The sequence below is a fragment of the Andrographis paniculata genome, unplaced genomic scaffold (assembly GCF_009805555.1).
Source record: "Andrographis paniculata isolate CXL003 unplaced genomic scaffold, ASM980555v1 Contig78END, whole genome shotgun sequence".
In the NCBI taxonomy this organism is placed as follows: domain Eukaryota; kingdom Viridiplantae; phylum Streptophyta; class Magnoliopsida; order Lamiales; family Acanthaceae; genus Andrographis; species Andrographis paniculata.
The window spans coordinates 626,757-649,465 of NW_026137615.1; the positions used below are offsets into that span (position 1 = coordinate 626,757).

Below are 22,709 nucleotides of genomic sequence, written 5' to 3' on the forward strand. Positions count from 1 at the left end.
GGGCAGTCCTAACCCCTCTCGTGTACATACTAGCCGGACAGTCCATCATTAGAGAAAGAGACCCCAAGCAACAATAAATGATAGTTTTTATTTATTTAAATGATAGTTGATCATGTACTGTTAATTGATCAAATCGCAGTATCAAATACTTTGATAATCAATAAATGGTATGAAACTTCTGAATTATTGATCACACTGCAATAAAAAAATTGTTAAACAATAAGGGATAAAAAATTATTGATTGAACAAAGAAATTTTATCATTTTCATATGTCATACTCAAAAGTATCACTTTCCTGTTTTAGTAAAAGTAATCGTACACAAATACCAAAATACACTTAACTTTTATTTAAATTACAAACATACTATTACATATACAATTACTTTTTACATAGAGACAAACAAAAAAAAATGTCAAAACCTCTTACACATTTCCACTGACTAATAAAATACTATTATTTTTTAATCTACTAAAGAACTTTAAATGATCCTTTTGAAAAGGGACGGAGGGAGTATATACTAGACTAAATCAATAAACTATAATACAATAAAATGTTGATATGATACATCAAAATCCGAATCCACAAGAATCACAGAAAAATTTGCTGAACGAAGCATTCAATCAATACCCATAAAAATCACTCGCAATTCCGATAGACAACAACGGCATTTTCTTTAAATTATCTTCCACTGTAGATCCAGTTTTCAGGGCACATGTCTCTTCTCTTTTGTTCAATGTTGAACTAAAGATTTCAATTACTCACCTAGTAGAATAGAATTCTCAACGGAACCGATTGTTGGAAACTATAGCCAATACGATCATTTCCCCTTATTGAACATGAAGAAGGTATATATGTGATGAATATTCATTTTAACACACTACAAAAAATTTCATTTTTTGTGACGAAAATATTCCATTGCAAATATCCATCACTATTTTTTAGTCGCTACTATTTTGCGACTACCAATGTCTTAACAATGAATAAATGTTACACATGGGCCAAAGATTTTCGTAGTTACCTTGAAAATGTTGATGCTGGTCCACCGAAAGCAAAACAAGGGGGAAAGAAATATATATATATATATATATATATATATGTTAGGACTTGAATCATGAGACGGCTACTATTAATGAGCTTCGAGATAAAATTAGGATCAATTGCATTACCTTTCAAGTGAATTATTAATTTTCGCATTTCTTATGCCAATTATATCATCCTCATTTGGGTGACTAGATTTCTGTTTTGGAACGGTAATTCTAGTCATTTCACCACATAAACCAAAATGTTGTTCCAGGGATCTCTTGATCTGCATTTTATGGTTCTTAAACTCAGAACAATAGATTAGAAACTGGATTAAGATATTGAAGTGCTGCTTGTATAAAATGTTAGAATGGAAAAGCATACCTGATCAATACCATCACGTTTATAAAATCCACGAATGTATATTGTTCGTACCTTCTGGGATGAGTTTGTGTCTTTGCCACTAAAAGATAAATGATTTTTAGCCATGTGATATTTATCAAAATGCAGATGGCATTAGAAGTAGGAATTAAAGCAATTTTACCTTTCGTAAGAGTTGAGTGAGCCTCTTTCCCTTAAAAAGTCAATTTTAATGGGACAACGTAGCGACTCCTTACTATTTAATTCTCTGACAGCCTACATATAAACAAGAAATTATTAAAATAAAATAGCGGTAGAAATTTCATGTGTTCCCAAAAGAAATAAGTATCTCCCATTGCGCCAAGTAATAAATATGCCAAGACAACCTAGATAATACAAAGAAATTGGACAAGGATCCATCTTCAACGTATCAAACTTTCAGAAAGAACACAAGTTTAAATATTAAGCCCCTACATATATACATATATATACCAACGTAATTCTACAGACAAAAATAATATTAAAATACTTGGGCTCTTGCTCCATCTCCTAAGCAAAGCTTCTCTAGAGTCTTGCTTACATGAATTACACGAATAATGGAACTGACTGTTTTTCCGTAGTCCTTTGAAAAATACAAACCAAAGATCTTCACCGGCTTAAATTTGGAATCTAGCTTGATCTTTTGCAAAATGCTCAAGTCATTCATAGGGTCCAAATCACTGTTAAAGACAACCACAGTGTCTATAGTTGAAAGTTCGATGCCTGAAAAAACAACATCAAATTTTCATCAATGGTTAATTACCAAGAATAAGCAAATGGTTATTATCTTCAATATAAACATGAATAATATGCTTGGTTGTATCAAAAATTCATATCTAACAATTATCTTTGATTCAAAAGAGTGCATAATTCATACGCAACATGAGATCTGGGCATTATCTTAAGCAATTCTACACCAAACAATTATTTTACCTAAAAACTATCAAAATAAAACACAATAATTTTCCATTTCCAGCTCCAAAACTCAACATCAATTTTCATTCATAAGGTAATGTGGATGAAACAACCCTGAAATCAAAATCAAACAAACACAGGAGTAGTGCAGAAAAGTATACGGCTCGAATTGGCAGCAGGAATTCTTCTCAGCGCAGAGCTCAGATCATTTTTTCCGTAGGATGGATGGATCCACAGAAAACTAGCACAACAATAAAATCAAAACATCAGCAACAAAAATAAAAAAACAAAAACAAAAATCACACAGAGCACGGATCGAGCGACAATGACGATTAACTCCAGAACATCGAAATCATCGGCAAGTGGCAATCACCAATAATGGCATTGAAGAAAAAAAAAATTCAAATTGGTAGGAAGGTAAGAGATTTCAACAGCAATTGAGTTTAAGCAGATACCAAAAAAACTTATATGATTTCAGATAGGCGCGGATGAAATAATCGAAATGAGGCAATTGCATCGGCAACGTAGCTTTATCGGAGAAAGAGAGAGCACAACAAAATCAAGTGTGAAGCAAGGTAATAGAGCGAGGATGGAGTTTATTTATAATAGAAAACTTTGAGGGAAGTGTTTGTTTTATTTTTTTATTTAATTTTAATTTTATTTATTATTAAATTAATAGTATATTTTATTCACCTGCCAAAACACGAAGAATGTGTTTCTTTTTAATCTGATTTAGATTTGGAAATTTTGATTTGATATGTTTGTGATAAAAATATAAATATATTTGAAAAATATAAAATTTTAATAGTAAAAACTATAAAAAGAAAAAAGAAAAAAAACTCAAAATGAACAACTTTTGAGAATACTTATTGTAAATATGTATGTTAAATAACAAAAAAATTAAACAATGTTCATGATCTATACAGAAGCTTAAATGATCAAATTACAAGATGCATTTACAGAAGTAATATGTGGGCGATCGATTGATGATGTTCATTATTTACCGCTCAAAATTAGTTGCATTATTTATAGGACAAAGTCGTTGAAAATTATCTGTTAATAAAAAGACGAAGTATTGTTCGAAATCTAAGAATAAGACAATGATGTCATTATTATTGTTGTTGTTTTTATTGTATTATTATTCGGATTAGGTTGTAGGATTTGGATTTTATATTAAATTTTCGACAATAAAACTTTAAATTTAAACAATTCTTTTATGTAAATAAATAGATGTCAGAGGTATGTTGCCAATATAAATCTGATTTTGAATCATATAAAAACATAAAAAAATAATTTGATATTTTTTTAAAAATAAAAGTTAGATGAATAGAAAGAACCTAAAATCCCACAAACACAAAAAATTAATATTGTAACCAAATTAATGTTGTAACTAAATTAATAAATCAAATGAATTAAAGTTGTAACCATAAATATAATTAAAATGGTTAACACTCACAAATTATATTGTAACCATAATAAATATAATTAATTAAATTTATGATGGTAGATAGCAATTAATTCACTCAAAAAAAATATAACCAACAACAACATTTATAATAATAATAGTAATAGTAATTTAAATTTTTATATTTGAATTCGTTTGGTGTAGGTTGATTTTTTATCATTTATTTCATTTTCTTAGTATTTTTTAAATTTGAATTTGTACCTTTCATTATTTTCTTTTCTTTAAAAATAAAAAATCAATTAATAATATTTTTATATTATATAAAAATTATATTTTGATTCAAAATATCATATGAACCTTTATTTATACAATTATATAAGATTTAAATATATATTTAATTCAAAATTTTACTATCTTAAACTCAAATCTAATTCTTATTTTCAACTCTAAACACACAAAATACACCAAGACATCTTAATTTATAACGGGATGGTTAGTTGATAGTTTTAAAAAATGACATAAAATTTAAGATCATATTTTTAAACATTTCAAATTAAAGTTTTATTATAAGTATAATAAATTAAAGATGTTAAGAGTGGGTTGTATTTATTTTTTGGTTTTTTGTAGATGTTAATTTTAAGTGGGCTAAACAATGCATAGACAAATGTGGCTCAATTTATCTTGAGTCCAACCGAATAATAAGATAACTCAAAATTAATCAAACTTATGGAGACCCTGTCGTAGAAAAATCGTATGAGATTGAAGAATATAATATAGTTGGGTATAAAATTTCAATACAATCAAACTAGTCCGTAAACCCATGCTATGCACGGAATTATCATATTTAAATTTAATTATTATACTATTTTTATTTAGTTTTATAAATATATATAATAAATAAAAATATTTACATATAAATGTTTTTACTTAAAAAATATATAAAATAATAATCTAATATTTTTATATTTTATTATTCTTTTTCTTCTATAAATTGGTATTTTTTTGTGCTTAATTTTTTATTTTATGTGCATAGAAACTATATCGTTATAAATATCCCTTCAAACTCTTTTTTTAAGAATATCACTCACTATCACTCACTCGAAAAAAATCATATTTTTCCTTTTTTTCTAAATAATAACTTATAAATAATTTCTAATATATAATTATAAACTAATTATAATGTACAATATAATTAATAAAAGTATTGAGTAAATAAAATAAAATCATCTTATCAAATCAATATTTACTCACTAAAGTCTACAATTGAAAATGTCAACAAGAATTATCTAAACTCTTTTTATTTGAAATTAAATTTAAAAATTAAATAATATATCAATTTTTAAATTTTAAAACAAACTATTTAAAAAATTGAAATGGACTAAGGGCGTGTTCGGCAATTAGCTGATAGTTGTTAGCTATTAGCTGATTCAATTAGATGATAGTTGTTAGCTGATTCAATCAACTGGTTTGACTAGCTAATTTGATTAGTTGTTTGTATTAAAATCTTTGGTAAAATAATTGTTTGATATTAGTTGTTTATACGTAAAATGACAATTGAGGGCATTTCTATTTTATTTTTTTTCTAATATATTCGATTATGTTTTTTGAGTTTAGAATGTTTGAAATTTTTTGTTATTAGTTATTGAAAATTGTAAAATATTATAAAAATATTTATTTAATTTTAGTTAGATTTAAAAAATAATATATTTTTATTGAAATATATAAATAGTTTTTTTCCATTGAAAATGATGTAAAATATAAAATAATAAATTTTTTGTATATATATTTATTATGTTAGTTATCGATTAGTTCATTATATTTATAATTTTCAATAAATTTAATTTATTTAATTTATTTTAAGCATAAAATTTATATAATGTAATTATAATATAAAAATAAATTATTAATATTTATATTTTCTATTTTATATTGATTTTAATAAATTTATATATTTTACAATTAAAATAATTTTTATATATAAATTAATTATTTTAAATTTATAAAAGTAAAACTATAATATAATAAAATATTCTAATATAATTAATAAATAATCAAAATATATTTATTTGTGTAAAATAAATAATAAAATTTTAAGAGCATATAAGAAATAAAAAAATTTTACATAAAAAGTTGGGTAAGTTAGTTTTTCAGAAATTAGCTTTTTGGGTCAAAAAGCTATTCAAAAAGCTAATTTACCAAACATTTAAATTGGCTTTTTGACCGTTCAAACAACTAAAAATTGTTCAATAAACTAAAAGCTCTTCAAAAAGCTATTTGCCAAATACTCCTGTTTAAAATTATCCAAATATGTAATTAAATATGAAACACATGATATATAAATCTATAAAACCATAAATAAAAATAAAAAATCATTATATTTTTTGGTAAAAATTATATCAAGTTTATTTCATTAACATATGCAAAATACTAAAATGATCTAAATAATATTCAAAATATTTAAGTATCTCTTATAAATAAAACAACATCATACTATATCCATCAAAAAATTTCATGAAATTGGCAAATGAAGGATAAATTATAAATAAAATTATAAATAAAAACCTTATGATTGAAATTATTTCAAACAACAATTGTAACATACGAACAACTTTTGGTGAAAACGCCGAACTAATCTCGTAAGCATAAATATAAAAATATCCTGAAATTATAATCAATGGCGAAAACGCCGAACTAACCTCGTAAGCATAAACATAAAAATATACTGAAATTATAATCAATGTTGGAAGACAAACATAACAATACTAAACAAACATATTATAGTAAGAATATTAACCAACTACTCAAACAAAATAGTTTCCTACGTCTAAATAGTAGTATCCTCCAATAACAATAATAAATTCTATTTATAGACCTTTTATTTTTGCATAAAAAAAAATTAGTAAAATAATTAAAATGAGTGAAAATCAATTACTATAAAATAGAAACAGATAAAAAAGAAATGAATCGTTTGAAAAATAAATCGAAAAGAAGAAATTTAAAAGCATATATAGAAAATCCTAAATATATATAGATAAATAGTTAAAATTTACTAAAAAAAAAACTACACACTTTATAAAACTAATAAAAAATAAAAAATAAAAAAAAGGTTTCAAAAGCTGTTTCCTTCCACATTTGAATAAAAATAACTATCAAAAGATTTGAATTAAAAAAAAAAAAAAAAATTCTATCAAATTATTAAAAATTTAAAAATTACTATAATTGTTTTGAATTATCCAAGTATGTATAACTTGATATAATATACATAATATATAAAAATTAAAAATATATAAACCATAAAAATATATATATAGTATTGTATCATTTTTATATGAAATTAGGTTAAAAAAGATTAAGATTATAATAGACAAAAAAAAAATACCAAAACCGAAATCAAAACAAAAAGAAAGAAAAAAATCTCAACAAAATGTTCAATATTTTTTAATTATTAGCGATTAATAATAAATAAGGGGAGAAAAAAAAAATTACCATTAATATCAATATTTTAAAAATTGTAGAATGAAATACAAAATTAAAAAATATATAATAAAAAAATGAATTATATAGTTAATATGTGAAAACAACCATTTGCTATATATATATAGAATACAAAGCAGTCTCCCAATTCAATATAGGAATTGCTTGTATGTTCTATGCTATTGTTTTATTGCTTCTAATTAGCCCCACCATTAGTTGCACTAAATTTTCGATCATTTAAAGATGGTTGATAAATTGCACCACAGACAAGCCAAAAATGTTGCCGGATGCCTCCCCCAAACGAAAAAAATATATATATATTTGCATTCTTTCCGAGATGCAAATTTTATTCTTTTGAATTGATATTCTGAATCCACACGGATTCATTTTCGAAAAATCAATAAATCAGTTCTTACGATTTGATTGTTGGAAATAATAGATTCCAATATCCTCAAATTTGGACATCTTTCCAAATTTAATTTCATGTCCGCTAAAGTATCGTCATCGGTACAAATGAACTTGGATATACTTTGAAAGTTCTATCCAGGAATTAATTTAATTTAATTCATAATTTTGAAAATAAATCATTGAAGGGTAGACCTGAAATTGTCAGGGTTCGATACACAAAATTCATATTGAAAGTTCTATCCAGGAATTAATTTAATTTAATTCATAATTTTGAAAATAAATCATTGAAGGGTAGACCTGAAATTGTCAGGGTTCGAACTCATGACCGGTCATGAGTTCACTCCTTATACCACCAAGTCATCCATTACGAGACAACAATTCTTTTTTCTTATTTCTATGCAATGTATATAATTTAATTAATTATCATATAGGGTTGGTTTATTTAGTATTTTAGTTTGAAATTTTTTTTTTTTATGGAAAATATAAAAAATTGTATCAGTAATATAAATAAAATATATATTTTTTGTATTTATGAAAAAAAAAATTAGGCAAACAAATCAAATTCAATATACCAAGCCTAGCTAAATTACATATTAATCTTATTTTTTAGCTCATTTCATTTATAATTATGATAAATTAAAATTTTGATGGTATGAATTTCAAAATAATACTCCCTCCGTCCAAACAATAATTTTGATGGTATGAAAAATAATAGTATTTTAATTATAGTTGGTAGGTAAAAGTAGTGTAATGATATTTTGCCCTTATTTTTTAGTATAAAAGTAATGACGTGATGTAAAGTAAGTGTATTTTTGGAGAAAAAAAAAAATTGAGTATTTAATGAAATGATTACTTTGCAATTGGATGTCCCAAAATAGAAATATGTATACTTTGTAGCTGGACGGAGTGAGTAATTTTTTTATTGAACTCAAATCTATCCTAGACCGGGTAGATTCAAAGTTTTACTATATATAATTATCCTTGAATATGATTTTAATATTTTCTAAAATATAACTATGTTTGTGTTAATTAAAAATAATATTTTAGTATTTTTTTTAAAAGTTTGTGGGTTGGCCCGCCACCTGACCGTGAGTTGGGTTGGGCTGTTTAAATCTTAGTCCGTCCCACTGCGGACTGGCCCACAAATAACCTATTTATTTGCGCGTTACTGTAAATTGTGGCTAATCCGTCCACCGACATGTTTTGATAGTTCTACCACAAAATAAACACACAATATTATATTTAAAGAAAAATCTTGTATTTATATTTTGATTTAAATAGTATTTAGATAATATATATATATATAATGTATGCATTAAAAATATAAAAAATAAAAATAAATCCAAGCCATTTTTTTAGAAAAAGTTTGGTAAGATAGGGGTAAAATAACTAGCTTTTAGTTCTTAGTTGATTTAGTTAACTTGGTTTGACTAGCGGATTCAATTACCTATTTGGTAAAATAATTATTTCATATTAGTTGTTTATATGTAAACTGACTGTTGAGGATATTTATTTTTATTTTTTTAATTTTATTTTTCAAGGTTAGAAATTTTGAAAATTTTTATTATTAGTTGTTTAAAATTGTGAAGGTGTTATAAAATAGGAGTATTTATTTTTATTATTTTAAGATTTGAGAAAAATAATACTCACTCCATCCCAAAAGTATAGTTTTATTGTATTGTGTACGAGATCTAAAGAATATTGATATTATATTGGTAGTTGATAAAAAAATATAGATAAATATTACTGTAAAAAGTAGTGGCAATTGTGTAATAATCATGAAAAAGCAAAAATAGTCATGAAAAAGTAAGAATAGTTACGGTGATATGATTATTTATGAAAATGAGACAATTGTTTTGAGATGGACAAAAATAGTACACAAGATTATTGTATTGGGACAGATAAAGTTTATATTTTTATAAAAAATATGGATATTTTTTCTATTAAGAATTATATAAAATATAAAAATAATCAATTTTCTGTATATATATATTATATTATTTATTAATTAATTAATTTATTATTTCTAACTTTTAATAATTTTTTATTAGAAATAAAAATAAATTAATAATATTTATGTTTTCCATTTTGATTTTATCTTAATAAATTTATATAGTTTACAAATAAAATTAATTATATAGAAAAATTAATTAATTTTTAAATTTATAAAAATAAAATATATAAAAAATAATTAATAACCATAAGTGAAGTAAATAATAATATGTTAAGGACAAATAAGGAATAAAAAAAAAATTAAAGTGAAAAAACTCTTATAAAATGTTGAGTTATATGGTTTTTCAAAAACTATTTTTTTGGAGCCAGTGAGCTATTTAAAAAAAAATTAATTTATCAAACGCCTAAATTAGTTTTTTGAAAATGGACAAACGAAAATAGTAAAAAAAAATATTTTAAATTAAGACGGAGAAAATTTTTATTAAAATAATTAAATGAATATTTAAAAAATTTTAATTCTTATATATATATATATTACATGATAAATCACATATTAACTAAGGGTGTGTTTGTTTTGGAATTTGGAATTTGGATTTAGATTTAAATATAATTCTCTCTCCTTCCCCGTCAACACACCACATGTAGTGCGATTAGAGAATTTTAAATATATATAAATAAACAAATTATTTTTTTATTATCATATTTTTAAATAATTAATTTGTTTATTTTTTATATAGATAATCACAAAGGATCTTCCGTCTCGAACATAGAGAGTGCCCACACACATACATGTATATACGACTTTATACATACACACATGTATGTATATACATATGTGTGTGGCACTTTGGATACCAGATCAAAATCTAGGACAGAGGATCTTGCCTGATAGATATATAGAATACATGATTATTGATTTTATATTATATTTCTGTTAATTGAATATTTCGTTATACCAAAAAGAATAATAAATTTTCATTGTTCTACACAAATTTATTTTATCTTATTTAGTGTTTGTTGTCATTTTTTATAGTCTTATTCTCTAAGCCAAACACATTCAAATTTTATTTATTGTTTGAGTTTAATGCATATTATATTTCAAAGATATTTAGTGCTACCTTTCATATGTGAAAACTATTTTGTCCTTAATATATAGATTAATATCATAATATTGATACAAATAAATATAAATTTATATATATTTAACTTGTGAAAATTAATATTTGATGATTGTAAATTTAAATTGGCAAAATGAATATATGTAAACAAATTAATGAAAGAGTGTTCTATTTTTCCTATTTTATTTATTCATTTTGTCTCGCATCTTTTATTGATATTTCTGTCTCATATTTTATTTTTTATTTTTTTTTAAAAATTACACATTTTAATTTTCTAATCAATAACTCTTTTAATTAAATAATTATTTTAATGTTAATATAGAATTATTAAGAATGTATTATTACTATTTTACTAATACATTTTAAAATTATTTACTAATTATGTTATTTTAAAATTTCTATATATATAGTACATGACAAAATATGGAAAACCAAAGGAGTATTAGGGCATCTGCATCGGGGGTTTCTCTGCTGCATAAAAACCTCCACAGCTTTTATATAAAAAAGAAAAAAATAATTTGAAAATAAAGGAGTAGAGAGCCACAGGTCCGCCCAGCACTTCTGACACAAAATTCTTGTGATTTATTTTGTAATGTGTGTCAATTTAATTGGGACATGTGGCCAAAAAAAATTAGTATATTACTCCCTCCGTCTCACATACCGTGTCTGCTACACTGTAGACACGGTATTTTAGGAGGGGTATAATTAGTAGATAATTAAGAATATATTAGTGAAAATAATTATCCGATAATATAAATAATTATAAATTAAGATTAAGATAACTAATTAGTTTAATTAAAATTTAAAAAAATAAAATTAAAAAGTTTAAAATGAGATTAAAGTGTGTAATCATGATATGGTACGTGGGACGGACAGAAACGACAACGTGGACACGGTATATGGAACGGAGAGAGTATTTATTATTTTTTATGTATTTTATTTAAATTATATATATTAATATTTTTATATTTTTATATCAATATTGAATATATTTTTTTAATTAAATTTATTAATTATTATGATTAATAAATGTTAACATATTTTAATTTAATAAATTTTAATTAAATATATATATTTATTAATAATTTAATTTTGTATGATCTTATAATATATCTAATAAATTACAAAAATAATTAAAAAAATATATATAATTACTAAATATGTAATTGAATTTTAGAAAAAAATTAAATAAAACATAATAATAATAATAATAATAATAATAATAATAATAATAATAATAGTAAAATAATAATAATCATATTAATAAATATTTGTTATAATTTATAAATTAAATTATTAAATAAATAAATAGTGTATTTAGCAATCAGTTGATAGTTTTTAGTTTTTAGCAGATTCAATTAGTTGTTAGTGTTTAGCTGGTTTGACTAGCTGATTCAATTAATTGTTTGTATTAAAGTGTTTATTAAAATAATTGTTTGATATTAGTTGTTTATACGTAAAATGACAATGGAGGACATTTATATTTTAACTTTTAAAATTTTTTAATTTTTTTTTAGTTCTAAAAATTTTAAAATTTTTGTTATTAATTATTTGAAATTACGAATGTGTTATAAAATATTTTTTTTATTAATTTTGTATGTGAAAAAAATAATATATGTTTTTATTAAGAAATATGAATATTATTTTATTAAGAATGATGTAAAATATAAAATAATAAAATGTTTGTAAATATATTTATTATATTAATTATTGATTAATTTATTATATTTATAATTTATAATAAATTTATTCTATTTTATTTACTTTTAATATAAAAATAAATTAATAATATTTATGTTTTTATTTTTATTTTATTTTAATATATATAGTTTACAAACAAAATTAATTATATATAAAAAAATATTAATTTAATTTTATAAAAATAAATTTATAATTTAATAAATAATATATTAAAATAATTTATAATTAATGCCGTAGAAAAAAATTATATGTAGGTAAAATAAATAATAATATTTTCAGGGCAAATAAGGAATAAAAAAAATTAAATTGAAAAAACGTTTTAGTTATACAACTTTTCAAAAATTATTTTTTTAAGGCTAATAAGCTATTTCAAAAAGTTAATTTACCAAACACCTAAATTAGTTTTTTAACCGGTCAAACAGCTAAAAAAATGTTACATAAGCTAAAAGCTCTTAAAAATTATTTGTCAAACACCCCCCAAATCAAATATCCAAATTTATTTTATTTTATTGTACTAAAATCTAGTTTTACATTCAAAACATCACATCAATAGATATTTATATCACATCAAACAATTATTTCAATTCAAAATTCTACTATTCAAAATCAAAACTCAAAACTAAAACTTCACAAGTAAACACATAATATTTATTTTTATGAGAAATGAAAAACGCTATTTGAATATAAAGATATTGTTGGAGTGCACACCCAAGTCCCACATTGAAAGTTGTAAAAAAAATTTCACACCTTATAAGTCCTAAATCAATTCCACTAGTACGAGGCCTTTTGGAGAAAATCCAAAAACAAATCCGTACGGGCTCAACCCAAAGCGGACAATATCATACTAGTGTTGAGTTGACACTTTTCCTACTATCTCTATCATTAGCATAATTCGAATCCACAAACCTTCCAATTTAGGGTGTGTTTGTTTGGGGGTTTGGATTTTGAGTTGGGATTTGAATAATAAAAATTTTGAATTTGAATAGTTGTATGATGTGATATAAATAGGTGTTGATGTGATATTTTGAATGTAAAATTGATTTTTAGTATAATATAAAAAAATAAAAATTATGTGTTTGATTTGATGTTTTTGGGGGAAAAAAATTGGATGAATAGTAGGATTTTGTTAAAATCCTTTAAATGAACAGACCCTTAATATTTTCAATATATTTACCAAATACAAGACCAAAATTTATTGTGTCATCTAAGTACCTAAAGACCCATTTTACAGGGTTCGATATATACCTACTTAAACAACTAATAACATAAGCTAAATATGGTCTAGTGCTAATTAGTAAGTACATTATGGAACCTATTGCATTAGAATATGACACATGTTACATATATTCAAAACCAGATTCCGACTTAGGACATTGATCCCTACTTGACACAAGATTAGAAGCCATAGAAACAGAAACAGATATAGCATCACTTATGAAAATTTTTTAAGAATTTACGATATATAAGCAGATTGGTTCAAAAAGAGTTTTGAATTTTTTTATCCCTAGTGATACTCATGCCTAAAATTACTTTGGCATCACCCAAACAATTTTATGTCAAAATTATCACACAAACATTTAGTTAATTGATTATCTTTAAACATGGACTAATTATCAATATATCATCAACATAAATGAGAAGAAAGATATGTTGGTTTTTAACAGTCTTAAAATACAAACAATAATCAAATTTGCTTTTAGTAAAATCAAGATTTTTCATACAATTATCAAATTTGATATTTCATTGTCTAAGTGACTGTTTTAAACAATGCAATGATTTATTTAACAAACAAACATGATTCATTGTGTTTTTATCAACAAAACCTTCAAGTTATTTCATATGAATTTTCTCACTTAATTCACCATGTAGAAAAGTTATTTTGACATATAATTGTTTTAGCTCATAATCATAAAATACAACTAGAGCTAACATGACTCTAACAGTAGTAAATTTAACAACAAAAGTAAAAATTTCATTATAATATATTCCTTCCTTTTTGGGTAAAACTCATAGCTACTAATCTAGCCTTAAACTTAATTCTATTATCTTCTTATTTAACTTTATAAATCCATTTACAATCAACAAGATAACAATTATGAGATTTAAGGATCAAACATCAAGTTTTATTATTATATAATGAATCTATTTTCTTTTTCATTGCTTTTAAGCATTGATTTTTATTTTCAGAATTCATAGTCTTCCTAAATGTCTTAGGTTCATTACCATCTAAATTCTCAAATATACTAAAAGCCAACGAGGACGTATCAAAATCACCAAACCTAGAATGCAACCTAGTGACTCTTCTATCCCTAACTCTAGTCAATTGATAATTTCTAACTCATTTTGATTACTATTATCAAAATAATTTTAGAAATCTTTTCCTCTCTCATATCAGATTCTATACGCATTTCAACATTATTTTTAATATTTTCAGCATCTCCTATACTAACAACATTACAATTTTCTAACATTTTGTATTCAGAGAAAATTGATCATAATGGAGTTATACGATAGAAGCAAGCCGAATCAATCAACCATTCATTTTCTAACAAAGGTAAACAATTAGACTTAATAGCAAATACATCCCCTAAATATTTCTCAAGAATTGTCATATTGGCTAACACATTCACTTTGCTAAAACAGCTTCGAAAAACACCCGAGAAAAATAATCTTCCACGCCCAAAATAAGGTGGAGATTTGTTATATATTTTGGTCGGTGATTATTGAGGCCTAAAACACACACAATTGACCCGCCCAAATTGAAGCCCGAACCCGACAACCCGCTACCCAACCCAAATCTTTGCGAGACTCGTCGGTTCGCAGGCTGCCTTGCTGGACTGTTCATCTGAACCGGTCTGGTCTGATGTATATATTGTTGGACCTTGCATTGAACCGGTTCATTCATTCATTCATTCGGTTCACTCAGTTCACTCTTTCGCGATTCTACCAGAGCCCTAGTTCTACCGACGCGATTCCAGTGTGGTTCCGATCTATCTTTTCTAGCATTCCCCGGTGAATCTGTCCGGCGATTTGGGAAGTTCTCTTTCTCCTTCGATGCGCGCCTTGCCTCTTGGAGTTTATACGGTTGGGTTTGTCGATTTGTGCCTTATTGTTGGTTCGTAATGTAATCTTGTATGCGATGTTGTTTAGGCTTGATTTCGGCAATGTTTCCTTAAATTGGGGTTTGAATTTGCGTGTTTGTTACGTTCCGTGGCGTGTCATTTGTGGTTGGATCTTGGATGTGTGTGCAGTGTCGGTTTATCTGATAATAAGGTAACCTGAGTCCGAACTGCTTGCTTCCGTAATAAATCGAAGCTTTATTTTTTATGATTGGTTAGTAGATCTTGCCATTAGTAATAACATGTAATATTTATAGAGATATTTTTAAAATTTTCAACACTTAATAATAATAATTTCTTTAAAATTAAATTAAATTAAATATTTTCTTTACAGTATATTATAAAATATTAATTTTTTATTATTATTTTAAGATTTTTAAACAATTAAAATCATTCCATATTTCTAAGAAAGACTTTGAAAAAAAAAAAAAATTGCCAAAACCAAAAGGGCAAAAATGTGTGTAGAAGTCAAAGATCATCTCGGTCGAGATTACGAATCCCAATATCTTAAGGATCTATCCCTATCACTACCACTACCACTAACACTACGTGTAGCTTTAGGGTAGGGTAGATTAAAATGCATAAAAAAGATGCAAAGTTCAATTCGTCAAATTTGGATGACTGATGATGCAATAGGGAATGGAATTGGATTGAATTATGAATAAGCCCTCCATCCCATCCCATCCCATCCCATCCCCACCCACCCCCCACCATTTATTACTACTTACTACTACCACTTTACTCCTTGTTCCATTCTGCGGATTCCCTTCTCAGAAGATAACGCAACACAGAGAGCGAGGGGCGACCTGAGAACATTCATCTATTCTATTTTATATATGACTAATATTCCCAATCGCTTCGTTGCGCTGGCCGTCTTCCTGACGACGGCGACGCTCCTCCTCCACCAGGCCGCCGCCGCCACATACGTTGTCGGCGGCTCAATCGGTTGGGGGATTCCGCCTAACCCCGCCGCAGCCTATGCCAATTGGGCGGCCGGCAAACCCTTTGCAGTCGGAGATGTTTTAGGTATTCTTCTTCAACCTTTGTGCATTTTTTTTTTAATTTCTATTTTTTATTTGACTTATTTCTGTCTCCGTTGCGCTTTTGATTTGAGATTTGGTAAAGATTTGATGGATTTCTAAAAATTGATCATCAATTTTGAAATTTGATAAAGATTTGATGGATTTCTATATAGAAATCAATTTTGAAATTTGATAAAGATTTGATGGGTTGTTTGATAGACTCGTAAGAGTATTGTTTCTCTTTCTTGGATGGCATGAGTACATTTTTTAAGAAAAAATTATACTCTCTCCGTCCTAAAGAAGTTTGTTATTGAGAGTTTATACGAGAATTAAAGAATAATAATATTTAATTAAAAATGAGTATAAAGTAGAATGTAAATAAATAAAATGCCTTAAGGATTTTAAAGAGTATATTATAGTAATAATTAGGGGTAGTATGGAAACAAGACAAATCTTTTGAGACGGACGAAAATGAAAAAAATAAGACAAATCTTTTGAGACGGAGGGAGTACTTCTTTCCATCCCATATTTATATATTCATTTTTTTTTATTGAGTTTTAAAAATATTAGTATTATATTGAGATAAAGTAGAAATAAAGGTAAAAAAACTAAATTAACTCTATTAGTATTATATAATATAAAGGTAATGACATTTGTATAATATATTGTAAATTTGAAGGGTATTTGTAATGTTAAGTAGATAGTACAATTACTATAAAAAAATTAAAATAAATACTTTATTATGAGACATACCAAAATAGAAAAAATAGATAGATTGTTAAAAAATGGAGGAAGTATAATAATTTAAGATGTAATCATGGAGTCAATTAGTGATTTTCTTTAAAAAAAACTAAATTCAGAATCATTGTTTATCGCGATTATTTTACATATTTCTTGGATAAATAGAGAATTGAATTAAAAACATAAAAAATAAATAAAATAAATAAAAAAAAATCTGAATTAAAATATTTGGGTATGTTCATTTACGTAAATCTTTTTTTAATATACTGATATCAATATCAATATCAATATCAATATCAATATCTATATCTATATATATATATTTTACAAAAGTCAATACTTCATTACAAATATTCATTCCGTACACATACAAAGTAAACATTTATTTTTGGCGCGGTATTTATTATTTATTTAAGAAATAATAGTTAAAAGTAGTAAAATGAAATTTTTGCCTTTACTTTTTGGTGTAAAAGTAATAATGTAATGTAAAAGTAAGAGTATTTGTGAAAAAAAAGTGAGGTATTTAATGAAATGTTTACTTTGTAATTGGACGTCTCAAAATAGAAATATGTATACTTTTTAGCTGGATGGAGGAAGTATTAGTTACTATATTCTTCCGGCTCTAAGAATTTCATTTATTTTTTGCTTGTTGATTTTTGAATATTAATTACTATATCAAAACGTAGTACAAATTAAGAAAAAAATTGCAAAAATATTTCAATTAGTGTCTTATAATACTAATATAAAGATATTTATATAAAAAATTATACAAATATAAGAATATTTTTAATATTATTAACTCATTTATATATTTTTCAAAAAAAAAATTAAAAAAATATGAAACTAAAATAGTGAAAGGGGAAATATTTTTAATATTATTGACTCATTTATATATTTTTCATAAAAGAAAAAATTAAAAGATATGAAACTAAAATAGTGACTAAACAAACAAACACCTGGAGTGTGTTTACTTGTGAGATTTATTTTTCCGTTTTATTATTTCAATTTATTTTTTCTTCAAAAATATCAAATCAAACACATATTTTTTATTTATTATATTACACTAAAATTAAATTTTACATTTAAAATATCATATCAATATATATATTTATATCACATCAAATTACTATTTCAATTCAAAATTTTACTATTCAAAATCAAAATTAATGAAAGAGGAAAAGGCAAGTTCAACCACCTATTGTCTTTCTTACCACAAGAAAATCTTTTTATAGTTTTCTCGTGTGTTAATCAATTATTTATTAAGAAATTTCGTCTGGGGATTTATTTAAATGTATCAAAAAAATCTTATTTGGGTATTTGAAATAATTATTGCTATTATTTGTCTTCTTTGGTGTTATTTAGTGTGTTTGGTTGGGGTTTGAATTTTGAGTTGGGATTTGAATAGTAAAAGTTTTGAATTTAAATAGTTGTATAATGTGATATAAATAGGTGTTGATGTAATGTTTCGAATGTAAAATTGAATTTTAGTATAATATAAAAAATAAAAAAATAGGTGTTTGATTTGATATTTTTGAGAGGAAAAAATTGGATGAATAGTATAAATCCAATCCAATTCCCCAAACAAACACACCCATTTTATTCTATTACGATACTTTTGAATAAAATAATTTCAAAATAATTGTTTTGTTTCTTTATTTAGTAGCCGTGGTCCCCACTTTATAATAAAATTATTCTTACTTTTCCATACTATTCCTAATTATTACTTTAATTTACTCTTTCAAATTCTTAAAAAAGCAAGGGTATTTTAGTCATCTATGTTCTACTTTATACCCACTTTTAATTCAATATTATTATTCCTTATTTTTGTGTCAATTCTCAATAAGACATCTCTTCTGGGACGGAGGACGTATCATTTTAACTTAAAAAAAAAAGAATTATTACAATATTTTTATTCCAATCATAATCTATTTTTCATTAATATTTTTCAAATATTTTATTTTAGACAATTTTTTATATTTATAATTCACATTAATTTTTAAAAACATAAAAAAAAACAATTAAAAAATAAAAAAACAACGCTACTTTTTATCATTTCTACGGTGCAACACTAAAATTGGCGTCGCACTGTAGCAACGAATTCACCAACCTAACGCGGTTCAAATAAAGAAATTGAAACCAAAGATTTGTTGATTTTATTTTGAATTAAATTTTTTTATTTTAACATGATATTATAAATTTATTCTTATTGAAACAATGTAGATTAAATAATTATGATCTTTTAAAATTAAAACAACAAAAAACCCTTATCATCTACAAGTTAAATATTGTCATAGCTGTGTTTTATTTATAGATGAGGTATTGTGGTGTTTTATGAAATTTTTAAAATAATATAATAATTTAGTTAAATGAATTTATGAAAAAAAGAAAAAAGTCGTGGATGTTTTTTTAATATAATATAATAAATAAAAAATATGTACTAATACTATTTTTAATAAATATATTTATTTCAAATAATGTTTCTTAATACTAATAAAATTCAGTTTTATTGTGAAACAAATAGTGCAGATCACTATTAGAAAATTATGGGATTATCACGATGATATATTGTCACAATTTTTACTGAAAATTTAATAAAAATTATATATATTTTAATTGTCGCGGACTTTCGCAACAATCTTTATTACAATAATTAATTTTTTTTATTTGTCGTGGAAAACCGCAAAAAATAAGAAATAAATTTATTGTTTCTAGAGACAAATGAATTATTTTCTTTTATTTCTTAGAACATGAACTGAAATTATTTTTGGGCGTGTATAATTGATATGGTTGTAGTTGTTTGGTGTTGACTATATCGATCAAGAAATCAGTTGTAACTTCAAATATTGTTAATGGATTGGTAATACTATGGTAATATATTTCCAAATTATTTGTACATTATTTCAAAAAATATAATACTCCATCCGTTGAGAATAACTAAGAGGGTGTTTGGGAAAGAGCTTTTTTTAAAGGCTTTTATCTTATTAAACAACTTTTAGCTAGTATTAGTTTTTTGAAAGAGATTTTTGGATCCAAATAACTAATTTCTGAAAAGTTAATCTACCCAGTGTTTTGGAAGAGTTTTTTCATTTTAATATTAGTTATTTTTTATTTACCCTTAAAACTTAATTATTTATTTTATACATATAAATATATTTTTATATCAGTATTTATTAATTATTTTTAATATAATTTTTATTTTTGTAAATTTAAAATAATTACTGTTATTAATTACTACATATAAATCATTTTATTTGTAAAATATATAAATATTTAAAACTAAATCAAATAGAAAAAATTAAGGTTATTAATTTATTTATATATATTAAAAAATAATTAATATAATAAAAATATATGCGAAAGATTTTATTATTTTATATTTTACACAATTTCAATAAAATTATTATTGTTTTAAAATAAAAATAAATTTTTCAAATCTAAATAATAAAAATAAAAATAAATATTTTATAATTTCAATAATTAATAACAAAAATTCTCATAAATTTCAAATCAAAATTAAATATTTTAAAAATAATATATTAATGTCCTTAATAATCATTTTATTTATTTATAAACAGCTAATGTCAAACCGTTATTTTACCAAATACATGAATATAAACCGCTAATTGAATCAGCTAGTCAAATCAACTAACAGCTAAATACTATCAGCTAATTGCCAAACGCACCCTAATTATATTACATTGTTTTTTTTGTTGGTCACTCAATTTATGTACAGTAAATAATTTTACTCACCCATAATTTTATTACCGTAATAAATAATAACCAAATTATCAATGTTTTTTTTCTATTTATCATATTATTTTTTATTAATACTTTGATAACTTTTCATAATACTCTTAGGGTGTGTTTGTTTGGGGGTTTGGATTTTGAATTGGGATATGAATAGTAAAAATTTTGAATTTGAATAGTTGTATGATGTGATATAAATAGGTGTTGATGTGATGTTTTGAATGTAAAATTGATTTTTAGTATAATATAAAAAATAAAAAATAGGTGTTTGATTTAATATTTTTGGAGAAGAAAAAAAGGGATGAATAGTGGAAATTAAATCCAATCTCCCAAACAAACACACCCTTATACTATACTTTTTAAATACTCAATTTTATATTAAAATACTATTATTTATTAATTTCGTACTCTACAATATGGCATAAAGAATTAAATACTTATTTTCTATTCAAGGTGTGTTTGTTTGAGGGATTGGATTTTTTTTTCACTATTCATCCAATTTTTCTCCTAAAAAAACATCAAATCTAACACTTATTTTTTATTTTTTATATTATACTTAAAAATCAATTTTAAATTCAAAACATCACATCAACACCTATTTATATCACATCATACAACTATTTAAATTCAAAATTTTTACTATTCAAATCCCAACTCAAAATTCAAACCTCCAAACAAACACACCCTGAATTTTTTCCAAAACTTTCTAAAATATATTTAAACAACACATATTATTCAATGTGAAATGTCTTTTGAAAACGATAATCACTTGTAAAATTTTCATCACTTTTCAAGTGTTCAATTTTACAACGGGGACGCATGATGTGGCCCGTGTGTCGAAGGCATCCTACGACAACTGTGGCCCGAGCACCAGCAATTTGATCACCATCGGCCCGGCAAGCTTCACTCTCAACTCTACCGGACCCGATTATTATATCTGCACTTTCCCTCAACATTGTTCATTGGGACAAAAATTAGCCATCAATGTCTCGGGTTCCACCGGGACTCCAGCTCCGGCTCCGGCTCCGACACCACCCACCACTCCAACTCCGGCACCGCCAACCCCAACTCCATCATCAGGGGCACCGGGACCGTCACCTTCATCAGAAGGACCATCGCCATCGCCGTCGCCGTCACCATCATCGGGAGCACCATCGCCGTCACCGTCTTCATCCCCATCTCCATCTCCATCACCTGGTGGGAATGCCGGTCCTCCGGCACCGGCTGGTCCTGTTCCCGGATCCGAGCCTTCACCGGCGGAAGGTCCTGGCACGCCTTCCCCACCACCTCCGAGCTCCGGCATGATTACTCCTGCCGGCAGTCTCTTTTCTGTAGCTATGTCGATTTTCTATTGGCTTGTGATCCAAGGTTAAATATTGTTGTAAATTTTCTAAGTTGTTGTAAGGTTTACCGATGATATTTGGATTGTGTTGTGGTTTGATGTGTCGTTTTTGTTTGTAGCTTTCCATTGTTTTGGTCTCATTTGTTTCGTGTGAGGATTTTTGCTTAGCGTTGTATTTGTATTCTTGTGGGATGAATAAAACTCCAGTCGGTTTTTAGTTGTTCCAACTGTCTCATCTATTTCTATTACGAAACTCTATTCCATTTTAGGAGTTGGATTAATTTGTGAGAAGCATACGACGTGAACAAATTATAATATACTTCGTCCGTCTGCCTGTAAGGGTT

General features: G+C 25.0%; 2 protein-coding genes across 2 annotated transcripts; one reads left to right on the forward strand and one right to left on the reverse strand.

Annotated features, from left to right (window-relative positions):
• Window positions 1–932: 932 nt before the first annotated feature.
• On the reverse strand, window positions 933–2,872 carry LOC127239937 (uncharacterized). Its single transcript, XM_051258324.1, has 7 exons — window positions 2,791–2,872; window positions 2,497–2,576; window positions 1,962–2,143; window positions 1,566–1,657; window positions 1,406–1,484; window positions 1,168–1,307; window positions 933–1,035 (listed from the first exon to the last, which is right to left on the reverse strand). Exons 1-7 carry the CDS (start codon window positions 2,850–2,852, stop codon window positions 972–974), a joined length of 699 nt encoding a protein of 232 aa, XP_051114281.1. The 5' UTR covers window positions 2,853–2,872; the 3' UTR covers window positions 933–971.
• Window positions 2,873–16,237: 13,365 nt separating this feature from the next.
• LOC127239787 (cucumber peeling cupredoxin-like) lies at window positions 16,238–22,592 on the forward strand. The gene is made up of 2 exons (XM_051258105.1): window positions 16,238–16,539; window positions 21,819–22,592. The coding sequence occupies exons 1-2, from the start codon at window positions 16,350–16,352 to the stop codon at window positions 22,394–22,396; spliced, it is 768 nt and encodes a 255-aa protein (XP_051114062.1). The 5' UTR covers window positions 16,238–16,349; the 3' UTR covers window positions 22,397–22,592.
• Window positions 22,593–22,709: the final 117 nt, after the last annotated feature.